Below are 14,381 nucleotides of genomic sequence, written 5' to 3' on the forward strand. Positions count from 1 at the left end.
ATCCCACTTTTTTTAGGAGATGATGGGCCATTTGGCCCACTTGATGCAAATACTTGATGCAACACAGCAGGATGTCTGAAGTCAGGATATAAATGGGCCTCACTTTAAAGATCTTCATTGTAATTAATTTGTGTTGACAGTCATCATGGTTGTGAACTTTCTACTTCTGATGAGCATGGATGATCTCCCTTGCTTTCGTTTCAGGCTAGTTGACTGGCTGGATGAGTGTAACCCGTACTGTTTCCGTCAGGCACAAGTCAGCTTCTCATCCCGACTGCCCAACGCATTTCCCATCCCCGACGCTCGCACCATGGCCAGCAACGTCCTCATGTACTGCAACTACAGCAAGATGGACATCAAGTCAGCCATGAAGATGAGTGAAAGCAAAGTGTCCATGATGGAACACGAGGGATTTGTTCGACACAGTGGACAGCCTGCCACAGCGACAGGGAAAAACTCTCCCGGTCAGAATGACAATATGTTGATTCCAAATGTACTTATGATTTCCAAACACAGCAACGGAAGCATTAATCAGTGGCAGATTAGTTTCTCCGATAACTCCAAGTTTCAGACAATTGTCAGTGTAGCACATGCTTCTAGAGCATGTGGCCATAGATTCCGAACAAACTCTGCATCATGTCATCCAGTGTTACCGTTGTTGCTCACAACATCCCATCACAACATTCCCGAGGAGGAGTCTCCAGAGAAGGATTCTGCAACAGATGATGATGGAGAAAGTCATGGAGGGTTCTCATTCTGTAGTGAACTCATTCTTTGGAGAGTCGACCCAGTCGGTCCGCTGTCTAAGTCCGGAGGAATCGTTGAGCTGGCTAGGATTAATGCTCCTCCCATCTCGGCCTTCTCCAATGTGGCATGGGTGCCAACACTGTTACCTAGGTAAGATGACTTTGATGATATGGCTTTTTTTATTCTATGTGTAATGTACTGATTAAATTAAAGATGTCTGACATGATCTATGGCTACAGGGTACGCTTCATTCTGTGAAATAGCCTGCTGTGAATAGCTCCAAAGTTGAAAAAATTGCTGATACTGTGGTAGACAGTTATCAGTGTCCATATTCCAGATATTTCCATGCATTGGTATGCCTGTCACTGAGTAAACACTGGATGCCTTTTATTGGTATGCCTGAGTAGACACTGGATGCCTTGTTTTGGTATATCTGAGTAAACGCTGGATGCCTTTTATTGGTATGCCTGAGTAAACACTGAATGCCTTGTCTTGATATGCCTGAGTAAACACTGGATACCTTGTATTGGTATGCCTTAGTAAACTCTTTATGCCTTGTATTGGTATACCCGAGTGAACACTGGATACCTTGTATTGGTATACCTGAGTAAACACTGGATGCTTTGTAATGGTATGCCTGTGACTGAGTAAACCCTTTATGCCTTGTATTTGTATGCCTGAGTAAACCCTTTATGCCTTGTATTGGTATGCCTGAGTAAACACTGGATGCTTTGTAATGGTATGCCTGTGACTGAGTAAATACTTGATGCCTTGTATTGGTATACCTGAGTGAACACTGGATGCCTTGTATTTGTATGCCTGAGTAAACACTGGATACCTTGTATTGGTATACCTGAGTAAACACTGGATGCTTTGTAGTGGTATGCCTGTGACTGAGTAAATACTTGATGCCTTGTATTGGTATACCTGAGTGAACACTGGATGCCTTGTATTTGTATGCCTGGGTAAACACTGGATGCTTTGTAATGGTATGCCTGTGACTGAGTAAATACTTGACGCCTTGTATTGGTATACCCGAGTGAACACTGGATGCCTTGTATTTGTATGCCTGAGTAAACACTGGATACCTTGTATTGGTATACCTGAATAAACACTAGATGCTTTGTAATGGCATGCCTGTGACTGAGTAAATACTTGATGCCTGTATTGGTATGCCTGTGACTGAGTGAACACTGGATGCCTTGTATTGGTATGCCTGTGACTGAGTAAATACTTGATGCCTGTATTGGTATACCTGTGACTGAGTCCACTCGTGTTTGTTGCAGTACCTCCCTGGGGTCCTACAGTAACTCCCCCAGTGCACTGTTTGTGGCATCAGATGGAAACTGTCTGAGACTTTATCAAGCTGTGATAGATGCCAGAACTCTCCTCATGGATGCTTCAGTACAGAGGAAAGATGTAGGTCTTTGTAATATTAGAAGTTCATGCAAACAATGACTCAAAACAGACACAGAGCTCCAGATTGATTTCAGTTGTCACTGGTCAAGTGATACTTTGTATGTATCTGTTTCAAGAATATTAAACCTACTGACCCATTTTGAAAACTGTACATCCCTTGATAACTGAGCATATGAGGCCCTGTATCTGCATCATGAAACAGGTCCTATGTCATATCAACGGACCCATATGTTCAGAAATGAAGGTTCTTTTGTTTGGTATTATTGGTCAGCAATGTGAAGCTCTGCATTTTGTGTAATGATTTCATTCTAAGCTATTGAAAAGCCTTCAAATGGAGTAATGATATGGTTAGAATATTCATGTTTTTAAATGCAAACAGACCTAAGTGCATAAATCATCTTAATATTAACCGCAAGGAACGCTTTGTTTTGCAGCAAGCCCTCAGCTTCTCCAGCACAACAAGTTCTAGTTACCATGGTGACATGGGTTCCCCAGTGCGAGCTGCTAGTGAAGTGTTCAACATCGTCAGTCAGCAGTCATCGGCGAGACCTGGATGTATCATGGAGCTGCAGGGGATCAACGATGCCCAGCAGGTGATGATGTCATTGTCTGGACGTTCACAGTCATTGGACTGCAGGACGGTCGGGCCGGCCTCCTGGTTAAAGCATTCGCTCATCATGCTGAAGACCATTTCTGGCGTCCCCGCCGTGATATTGCTGGAATATTGCTAAAAGTGGTGTAAAATCATACTTACTCACTGATGGGGCTGTATGCCCATTGGGATTTCGGGGCAGGGAGCTCTCCGGTACTCCATGCTTGTCGTAAGAGATGACTAATGAGGGTTGTGTGGTCACAATGTGTGACCTGATTGTGTGTCAGATTAGATTATTTACAGACCCGGCATGGCTGGAATTTTGCTAACGGCAACATTACATCACCAAATGATAATCTGTAATGCCAAGCTTGGCGAAGGCTATTCTTTGTAAGATCTTGTAAGATTGGTGCAACTTGTTAACTCAGTGTCTTTCATAATTGTGATGTAGCTATTGTACAGCTCTAAACTAAGGGGGGCAAGGTGACACTTCTGAGGAGGTACAATTTTGATGTGCAGAGTTGCATCCCTTAGTCATGTCAGAATCTTTTGATTCGGGGTTTGAATCCCAGATCCCACAATAGTGTTTGGTTTGTCAGCACCATTCTTGTGCTCATGGGTTTCACTAAAGTGGTAAATGTCTAAGACCTGCATCATTTCAGGCTTTCTCCTCACTGGGGACCTGCAATGATTATTACTGAGATCTGTCAAAGCAGTGTTCAGCCAAACTCACACACTTTCAGGTTTGTCACAATAGGATTTGTAAGATAGACACTTGACTGTGTTGCTCAATGTCAAACAACTGAAATACTGATGAAAGGACTTTCTCTAACCAAAGCCCTTGATGTTAACAGGATTGGCAGAACATCCAGCTCCTGCACGTGTTCCAAGAACAGCTTGTGACGGGACGCTTCTCGTCCGGTGATTTAGGGGGCCCTAACATGGAGGCCATCGTGGACCTGAGGAACATGAGCTCCTTCGAGGAGAACTTCTACCTGGTGGTGCTGGAGCGCAACGTGAGTGGAGGCTCCATGCTCCACATGTGGAAGATCACCATCTCGTCCCAGCTCAACAGTCAATCGGAGGGTAAGACTTTAGAGTTATCTGTCCCTTGCTTTCAGTCTGTGTCTAAGCCAAGCATTCTCTCGTCACGCCGAAGACCCGGGTTCGATTCCCGACATGGGTACAATGTGTGAAGCCCATTTCTGGTGTCCCCCGCCGTGATATTGCTGGAATATTGCTAAAAGCGGCGTAAAACCATACTCACTCACTCACTCACTGTGTCCAAGCCCTTCCTTATCTGTTTACAGCTGATTATATTTTTTCATGTGCACTGTCATGAGATAAGAATACTGGATAGAAGTTATGGTTGCAGTGCATATCACCATTAAACCCACACTCATGGTGGCTGACATATCAGATTGTCCGTAAGAAGATGACACTTTTGTTCTGTCTTAAATTGAAGACGGTCACTATTTTATGTGTATATTAAGATTAAAATCATTTGTATATTTGTATCCTTACTCTTGGTATATAAGTAGCCGCAGAACACTTTTATGTTTTAGTTTAAACATATTTTACGTACAAAAGTCAATTGGATTTTGAACCAGTTAAACAATTTAGAACACCCTTTCCGCTTATTGTTTGCACATTTTAAACATGTTTATGTACAACCAAAGGAGAAACAGTAGGTGGTAGAATACAGGAACAGGACAACAGTATATATACAGTCATCCCTCACTGTAACGTCGGTCTCGGGCCCATGGATTTCAATTTAGAGGTTTCAAATCCAGATATGATACCTGTAAATATTCGAAACTGTGTGCCCCCATTCTACTATGACACAATGGCTAGTGATGTGGCATTGGTTAAGCCTTATATTTTCAGTATGTTGAAATGACAAATACAGGTGTCAATGAAGATAGGTTTTAGTCTGCATATATATGTGTGCTTTATAACCATAGATTTCACCATAATACTTGAAGCATTTCAATGCGACACAATAAAATCATGTCGGCTGAAATCTTGTCAGCATAAGACAAACTGACATCCCTAGAGACAATGAAGCAGCTTTTGGAATGTTTTGTGCATGAGTAGGTGTTCCAGTTCTACATATTGGTAGTCTAAAACATGTGACGGGGGCGGTCGGGTAGCCTAGTGGTTAAAGCGTTTGCTCATCGCGCTGAAGACCCGGGTTCGATTCCCGACATGGGTACAATGTGTGAAGCCTATTTCTGGTGTCCCCCCGCCGTGATATTGCTAGAATATTGCTAAAAGCGGCGTAAAACCAAACTCACTCACTCACTCACTAAAGCGTGTGACATGGTAGACATGACTTCACAGTTTGTGGTAGAGTACTCCCAAAGTCAAGCCTTGTTGGTGTTATTAAATTTTACAATGCACTCTCTAAGTATTTGTTTGTCAGAAATGTGAAATATGTTGCCAACCATGCTGTACATAATATGGGAACTGAAGCATGCAGTATTTGAATTGCTAAACGTGCATGCTTGCGAAGGAAGTACTTCTCAATAAATATCTTCTTTCATGGTTTTGTGGTGGTGCACGGTCCGCAAGATCATGGTCTAACATGGGTTCGATATCTCTGGCGGACCAAGACTTAATCATTATGATTCTATTATGTTATGTTAGATTTGGTCTTGTATTTGATATGAACATTTGTACCACTTCAACAATTCATTGTCTGCATTGCTGTTTAAAAGAAGTTGCACTTTTACCAGAATAACTAATCCTTTTGTTAAATGACCGAGTGAGTGAGTATGGTTTTATGTTAATATTAGAATATTCAATCAATATCACGGCAGGGGAGAGCGAAAAATGGGCTTCACACATATACCCATGGACGTGCATTGAACCCAGATCTTCGGTGTGATTAGCAAATGCCTTGCTGTTTTAGAAAAAGAGTGTTGGTCTATTCTGTGTGTCTCCAACCATGACTATGTCTGGAATTTTGTTTTAAGAGCAATTAAAAGACCCACCTCACTCTCTCACAGGTTTCCAACAGATTAGCATGCATCACATACATCAAAGGGTCATGTTTTGAAACACTCCAAGTTACAGTTTATGGCTTCCTTCTATTTAGAAAACCTCATCAATTGTTCTTACATAAAACTAGAGCATGTCTACTATTGCACCCACGTTTCTGTCAGTTACAGCCAGGGGTCCGGAAACCGTCATATGCGCCGGACATGTCCGATTGGGAATCTCAAATGTCCGGTTTAAAATATTGCTTACCGGCCATTTAAATTTTTCTGTCTGGACATTTTAAAAAGTATTGTCCGAGCATTCTTAAATTTTGAACCGGACATGATCAACATTTAGGACTGAGCAGTTTCTGCAGAACAGTTTTAGTCCTCTAGTCCTTATGGTGACAATATATAGCAAAACCCCTAAGAAATGGCAAATTTCTACAAGTTTTTAATTATTACGCTGTTTGGCAACTCTCTAACGCTGAGTTGTATGATAATAATAATGTGAGTTGTTTTGGGAAAAAGGTTTGACCTACTGTTTGAAAGTGCCTCTATTTCCTTTTTCCAGGCAACCGGTGCAATGCTAATCCTGTAGGTGATTACATACGCCATGAGTTTGATGTGAATTCCCCATTCCGAGGAGCCTCCTTTGATGAGCCAGACCTCATAAGACAGGCATCAGTCATGACCATGTCCATCACAACCACCAAGGTAAGGACGGAAAACTTGCACTCGGCCTGTACACATATTCTGCTTGAGAATATTTATCATAATTTTATTGAGATGTTTTATCCTTGACTGACCTTTAGTCATAGGGGTTTATCCATTTGCATATTGGTCCATCTCACTTAGAATATCTTCTTTTCTGAAACTACTAAATACCTTTATATGTATAGTTTTCATTTTCAATTAGAAGTGATCGCCACAACATGACCTTTAAATGAAGAATATGGCTATCACTCCCAAGTTCTTCTCTCCAGACACCATTAATATTACTGAAGTACTCAGAGCATGTCGTTAAGATTCTTCTCTACGAGAAGTTGGATTTCATTTTAAATAATCAAAAATGTATGTGAATTATGACCTTTGAACAACTTGCTCTTGACTATGAGATCAAATAGGTACTCCTAGCAAAAATTAATTAAATGAAAAACTATTTATGATGCATGAAGATTTGAACATGATTCATGAACTATGATGTTGAGTAACATCTTTTTCTTCAGGTTTGCAATCAAATGCTGATGCTCCCGGAAGATGTGCAGGTTCTTTGTGTGAATGTTGCTGCTGGCCATCTTAGCTCGGCCTCCATCTACCCAGCATGCTTTGCTCCGTATCTGCTGGTGACGGCATGTTCTGATGGTGATGTGCGGTTCTGGAAGTGTGATGTGACGGAGGCCAGCCAGAGTGCGTCTCCGACGCAGCACAAGGAGAGCTTCTTGAGCATCACCAGCTACGAGTACAGCCTGGAGGAGGAGGCGAGGCCAAGACGACCAGCAGTCATGACACGCGTGTGTTCACAACCTTACGACACGGATTACACATGGTCAGAGTGGGAGATGATGAACACGTGCCACAGTGACAGTGCAATAACTATACCAGGTAGGGGCTGAACTGTACTGAGCACCTGTTGATAGGGATACTGAAAAGATTCCACTTTTACAAAACAACAAGGAAATGTGGGTTTCTTTGGTGCCAGGGTCTGTTTGTAGTTACTTAGTGAAAAGTCACGCAGTCTGTTGGGTGGTAGGGTTTTGATTTAGCATGCAATGTATTCTATTGTTTACAATTTTTGAAATTGGATATTGAAAGACGCCTTGAATTTCAGTGTTCAGTGCAATAAGGAGAGGGAGAATTTTATTGCTGCACTTGATTCATAGACTATACCACACATTATCTGGCTTGCATATTCACTTGACACACTATTACGCCAGCTTAGGTGACGCGCAAACAACAAATGTCTGCACTTGATTGCACCATTGTTGTCTCCTCATTTTTGTCCTTGTCTTAACTGTGAGTGTTGGGGACAGGATAGGTCACATGACCCCATGCTAGTCTTACCTGAGATTATTACATGCAAAATATGTCACCTGACCCCATGCTAGGATAACCTGAGATTATTACATGCAAAATAGGTCACCTGAACCCCACGCTAGGATAACCTGTGTGTATTACATGCAAAACAGGTGACATGACCCCAGGCTAGGATAACCTGTGTGTATTACATGCAAAATAGGTCACCTGACCCCACGCTAGGATAACCTGTGTGTATTACATGCAAAATATGTCACCTGACCCCACGCTAGGATAACCTGTGTGTATTACATGCAAAATAGGTGACCTGACCCCACGCTAGGATAACCTGTGTGTATTACATGCAAAATAGGTCACCTGACCCCACGCTAGGATAACCTGTGTGTATTACATGCAAAATAGGTCACCTGACCCCACGCTAGGATAACCTGTGTGTATTACATGCAAAATAGGTCACCTGACCCCACGCTAGGATAACCTGTGTGTATTACATGCAAAATACGTGACATGACCCCACGCTAGGATAACCTGTGTGTATTACAAGCAAAATAGGTCACCTGACCCCACGCTAGGATAACCTGTGTGTATTACATGCAAAATAGGTGACATGACCCCACGCTAGGATAACCTGTGTGTATTACAAGCAAAATAGGTCACCTGACCTCACGCTAGGATAACCTGTGTGTATTACATGCAAAATAGGTCACCTGACCCCACGCTAGGATAACGTGTGTATTACATGCAAAATAGGTCACCTGACCCCACGCTAGGATAACCTGTGTGTATTACATGCAAAATAGGTCACCTGACCCCACGCAAGGAAAACCTGTGTGTATTACATGCAAAATAGGTCACCTGACCCCACGCTGGGATAACCTGTGTGTATTACATGCAAAATAGGTCACCTGACCCTACGCCAGGATAACTTGTGTGTATTACATGCAAAATAGGTCACCTGACCCCACGCTAGGATAACCTGTGTGTATTACATGCAAAATAGGTCACCTGACCCCACACTAGGATAACCTGTGTGTATTACATGCAAAATAGGTGACATGACCCCAACGTAGCCTTACCGGGAAGTTTTCATGTAATTTCACAGAACACATGTCCATGTCACATGTCACATGTCACGTGATGCATATTGAATTGTTGAGTGATTTCTTGTTATTCAGGCAAGCCTATTACTGTGTGCTGTGCCTACAGTGGGAGAATCGCTGTTGCCTACAGACATGGTGCAATCCGAGCAATGTCGGAAAACCCACACGACAAGTTTGTCAACCTTTATGTTGCAATATATGAATGCGAATCAACAGGTAGGCAAATATGCAGCATGGCTTATCATATCTCTGTGATGTTCTGACAAAATGTATTCCTTCAATAACAAAGCTGAAAGAAATAATTCAGATTTTAATCCCAGTCTATGTATAATGATTTCATGCAATCACGTTACTCTACAAGTATAATCATATACGATTCCAAATTTAACATTATACCTTAAGACAATGCATATTGAAATTGTATTAATTGTAAGCACTTTTCAATATGTTATTTTAACTGAAACAATAATCAATGAATACTATATTAACATTTTTAATATATAAGGAAACATAAATGCTTTTCCACAGTGTGCTAGTATAGAAAAAAACCCTGAGAAATATGTCTGTTCCTACAGGTGGATCTGAATGGGTTCTAGAGGACACCATTGAACTTAAAAACATCAAAATCCCCGACCCAAAAGCTGAGATTGATCTGGCCCAGATCTTTAACTCCGATGGGTCAGCCTCCAAACCAGTGGGAGGCCTCTCCCCTTCTTCATCATTTGCAAACATTCCCCGCACAAAGTCGGTGCCAAGCCTGAGCACCATCCACACAGTGAGGAAGTCCATAGCGGAACAGGGCAACAAGCTGGGGCTCCTCATGCAGAAGTGTCTGGTGCAGCTGGACTGGGTGTCAGCTGAGGACGGCTCACACATCCTCACCGTGGGAGTTGGATCCAAGGTGTTGATGTACTCACAGGTATGGAGATGCACCCTGGCAGCAACTTTAATAGTTGTGCAAGGGTCTCAGTTCTTGCTGTTATTTCTAAATCTTTTTACAGTTGTGTCAGGATCTTTTGGCAGTTGTGTCAGGATCTTTTGGCAGTTGAGTCAGGATATTTTGGCAGTTGTGTCAGGATCTTTTGGCAGTTGTGTCATGATTTTTTCATGATCTTTTGGCAGTTGTGTCATGATCTTTTGGCAGATGTGTCATGATTTTTTGACAGTTGTGTGTCATCTTTTGGCAGTTGTGTCAGGATCTTTTGGCAGTTGTGTCAGGATCTTTTGACAGTTGTGTCAGGATCTTTTGGCAGTTGTGTCATGATTTTTTCATGATCTTTTGGCAGTTGTGTCGCGATCTCAGTTTTTGCTCTTATTTCTAAATCTTTTTTACAGTTGTGTCAGGATCTTTTTGCAGTTGTGTCAAGATTTTTTTGCAGCTGTGTCATGACCTTTTGGCAGTTGTGTCATGACCTTTTTGCAGCTGTGTCAGGATCTTTTGGCAATTGTGTCAGGATCTAGTCTGAGAATTGTATGTTTGTGTAAGGATGTAATGTTTTTGAGTTCTATGAGATCACATTTCTTTGGCAGTTATGTTATTGTCTTTGGAGACGTTCTTCTGTAAAGGACTCATTATTAGGGGTGGCGTTGTGCATGGTTTAAACTGGTGCATGGGCTGAAAGTTGTGTACTGGCACTCTTCAACTCATTAATGCCTCTTATTGTCAATGTCATATGGCAGCAGAGTATTGAACTTTCACTAATAGCTTTTGGGCCAAACTCAATCTACATTTACAGACATCATTGATAGTAGTTTGGGTAGTTTGGGAATATAGTTAGTCAGCTATATTCATCTAGGATCACAAACAAAGTTCGGAAATAGATTAGCAGAAACTTCTATACTTTTTACAAATTCATATCTCTCAATGGTACAAATGTCTTTGTTGTATCCAGGTATCCAATGAAATCTCACAAGAATCTTTGAAGGCTTTCACCGGGAAACAGTTGAAATCAACAAGCAGTACCTTGACTGCGCGATCTCGACCTATGATGCAAAAGTCAAAGTCACTTGTCGTTGACAACTACCAAGAAGAAATTCGCTGGATGAGATTACGAGCATTGGAGCTCACTACAGCAGATGGATTACCTCCCTTGCCAATGCATTTATCTTGGGTTCGAGCTGGCATCCTTGTGTTAGGAATGGACAATGAGATGCATGTGTATTCTCAGTGGCGAGGGGCTTCAGGTGCTGACAACCAAAGTCTTTCTGGTGACGATGTCAACATTGACAAACGAACACTAAATGAGGTGAATCGGTCATGTGTAGCAAGCTCTTCAAACTTTGGAAAGAAACCCTCGACTAGTTTCAAGCCATCTTACTCCATGCCTAGTTTTAAGCATTTTAATTCTAGTCTATCTCACAACAGCTTCAAAAGGAAAGAAATGTGGAAGAAATCAGAGCAAGGTTCTGCAGCTTCAAAGAACAGTCTTTCAAGGAGTGACAGCATTACCAGCCTAAGTGTAATACATGACTTTGGTCTGTTTGAGGCAGCAAGGCAAGCGAACCCTGTGTTACCCCAATATCATCCAAAACAGTTGATAGAGTTGTTGAACTTTGGAAAAATCAAAAGGGTGAAGGCTATCTTAGCTCACCTGGCCAGGTGTATGGCAGGAAGTGAAACTATGCAGGCCGTGTACGTTGATGACCTCGATAATGAGGAAGGGCTTGTGTCTGTAAGATCAATACGTCCACGAAGTGTGTCTGTGTCGGCCAGCAATAAGGAAAGTGAGTTACGCTTGGAAGAAGAGATAACTGTTGATGTGAACGAGATCAGCTCCATCCCACCGCTACCTATATATGCTTTACTAGCTGCAGATGAGGATAACACGGGAGTCAATGTTGAAATCGCAAAAGCAGGAGCAGCAACGGCTCCAAACACCAACCCTCACCCTGAAGACTACACAGAGCTGTTCAGCCGGGATGTGATGAACGATGACTCTCTAGATGAAGCACTCTTGTCTACGTCTGCAGACAGCTCTGGTACCAAGCGAACCAGGATGCACTCCTCCAGCCACACTGCAATGAATCCCCACTACTTCGGGCCGAAGCAGGGCAAGGTCCTCGGGGCCCATCTCCTCCATATCCGCCTCCCTGGACTGTCCAGTCTGGATCAGATGTACCTCATGGCTCTGGCAGACACAGTGGCCAGTACAAAGGTGGACATCTCAGAAAACTTCTCACACGATCAGCCTAAGACAGGTAAGTTAAGAACTTCCTGAAAGTTGATCCTCAGTTTACTGGAGTCTTCCTAAAGTGTTGAGTCATTAATAATGGTCTATGAAGTAGTACTAGAGTACATTTTGACTGTATCTAAAAGTCCAATAATCGTTCCAGTCATATATATGTGTTTTTTTATGTGATATTGGCTGCAGTTTTGCTAAACATGGTGTAAAATAATACCCATTCACTTAAAGTATAGTGACATTTAATATCAGAAATTGATGCTGGTACACAAATAAGCTTGTATTTTCTTCTGTTTGAGAAGACATTATTTTACTTTGTTTTGTGATATGCATCTTATTATGAACAAAGTACTTTATGTATCGTTGTGGCAGTATATATGCCACCTGATGTGTTTGTGTTACCTAGATTACTATTGAGAGTATGTTAGTCATGATTAAGAACATATTTCATTTGTGTTTTGACATTGTAGGCATGGGAGAAGGCCAAGCAGACATCAGTCATGCCACAGGTAATCTTCTGTGCTGAATTTTATGTCAGATTGATAGATCGAGAATACACAGTTAACATGTACTTCATCATCGTTGAGTAAATTTTCAAGGGAAGACTTGGTCCCCAGAATCCGTGCTTGTTGTAAGAACCATGTAAAGAGGATCTGTGGTCAGACTCTGTGACTGTGCTAATTGCGTATCACAGACTTCGGCCACTAGACCCAAGCCTGAGTGCAGTTAAATGCTTTTTTATCTAGTAAACTCAGCTTATAAACTTCCACGAAACTGTACAAAATATGATGCCAAGGGCTTGAAAGGTTTTGTCACAGATTGGTGTCATCATACATTGATGGCGAGGATCGTAGCCCATCAGTCACTGTGTACTGTGCTATCAGAGGAACATGACTCACTGATGGTAAGGTTTATTGACTGTTGTGACAGAGTCCATGGATGACTGTGGTGTACGGTTCCTGCTGGCTATGCGGCACCACAACTACCTCCTGGGTACGCTGCCACCTCTCCAGAAGCTGGCCCTGCAGAGACAGGGACTCAAGTCCTTCCAGCTGGTCTGGGCATTCCATACAGAAGCTACTGAGGTAGGAGGATTTGCAGCTTTGTTACTGTTTGTGTCAAACACCTAACATGCCAACATATATCACATCTTAGGCATAGTATACAATCCTGGAGCCACCTCTGCTTTACAGATCAGCTAGCAGATTCTGTGAACCGTGAACACCATGTATAAAGGAATGAAATGAATCTTGTTTACTGAGAAGTTTCCATTATTGACTTTGCATGTTGTAGCAGGGAATCAACATGGCAAGGCTCCAATGACAGGTTGAGTGACAGAGAAAGGTTAAAGTGATAACTGATTGTATAATTCCGGGAGCTGCTGTCCCTTGTTAACTGATGTGTGTATGATTCCAGGAGCTGCTGTCCCTTGTTAACTGATGTGTGTATGATTCCAGGAGTTGCTGTCCCTTGTTAACTGATGTGTGTATGATTCCAGGAGCTGCTTTCCCTTGTTAACTGATGTGTGTATGATTCCAGGAGCTGCTGTCCCTTGTTAACTGATGTGTGTATGAATCCAGGAGTTGCTGTCCCTTGTTAACTGATGTGTGTATGATTCCAGGAGCTGCTGTCCCTTGTTAACTGATGTGTGTATGATTCCAGGAGCTGCTGTCCCTTGTTAACTGATGTGTGTATGATTCCAGGAGCTGCTGTCCCTTGTTAACTGATGTGTGTATGATTCCTGGCACTGCTGTCCCTTGTTAACTGATGTGTGTATGATTCCAGGAGTAGCTGTCCCTTGTTAACTGATGTGTGTATGATTCCAGGAGCTGCTGTCCCTTGTTAACTGATGTGTGTATGATTCCATGAGCTGCTGTCCCTTGTTAACTGATGTGTGTATAACTCCATATGCTGCTGTCCCTTGTTAACTGATGTGTGTATACTTCCAGGAGCTGCTGTCCTTCATCCCCAGCATGCAGAAGGGGGAGCCTACGTGGGAGGAGCTGAAACAGTATGGAGCCGGGTGGTGGATCACCAACATCAGCCAGCTCAAGAAGTGTATTGAGAAGGTAATCTATGACACAATAGGTTCATACACCCTTGAAAAAGCCTCAAATTTGGCAGACTGGCATTTAAAAGGTCTTAATCCCGGCATTTTCAATCTACCATGATTTGATAAATGCTTTGAAAGGCTTTGAATTTTGCAGCCATTTATGACTCTGCTGTTTTATAAATATTTTACCAATATTTTTCTCTTTAGCAATGCCTGATGAAATCAATTATAATAAATGAGTCTTTTACTGGATTGCTAAACAATATGAAA

General features: G+C 42.2%; 1 protein-coding gene across 10 annotated transcripts in view; it reads left to right on the forward strand.

The window, feature by feature from the left end:
• LOC124131479 (dmX-like protein 2) overlaps window positions 1-14,381 on the forward strand; it is a 104,624-nt gene that overhangs the window by 46,589 nt on the left and 43,654 nt on the right. For all 10 annotated transcript variants that reach the window (XM_048398447.1, XM_048398473.1, XM_048398456.1 and 7 more), the window contains 12 exons: window positions 205-897; window positions 2,034-2,166; window positions 2,601-2,759; window positions 3,613-3,844; window positions 6,314-6,456; window positions 6,969-7,344; window positions 8,952-9,092; window positions 9,452-9,795; window positions 10,769-12,074; window positions 12,529-12,567; window positions 12,989-13,143; window positions 14,008-14,127. In XM_048398447.1, the coding sequence (XP_048254404.1) occupies window positions 205-897; window positions 2,034-2,166; window positions 2,601-2,759; window positions 3,613-3,844; window positions 6,314-6,456; window positions 6,969-7,344; window positions 8,952-9,092; window positions 9,452-9,795; window positions 10,769-12,074; window positions 12,529-12,567; window positions 12,989-13,143; window positions 14,008-14,127 (3,841 nt within the window). The remainder of the gene's footprint in view (window positions 1-204; window positions 898-2,033; window positions 2,167-2,600; window positions 2,760-3,612; window positions 3,845-6,313; window positions 6,457-6,968; window positions 7,345-8,951; window positions 9,093-9,451; window positions 9,796-10,768; window positions 12,075-12,528; window positions 12,568-12,988; window positions 13,144-14,007; window positions 14,128-14,381) is intronic.

Source organism: Haliotis rufescens, unplaced genomic scaffold (assembly GCF_023055435.1).
Source record: "Haliotis rufescens isolate VD_foot unplaced genomic scaffold, xgHalRufe1.0.p SCAF_1, whole genome shotgun sequence".
In the NCBI taxonomy this organism is placed as follows: Eukaryota; Metazoa; Mollusca; class Gastropoda; order Lepetellida; family Haliotidae; genus Haliotis; species Haliotis rufescens.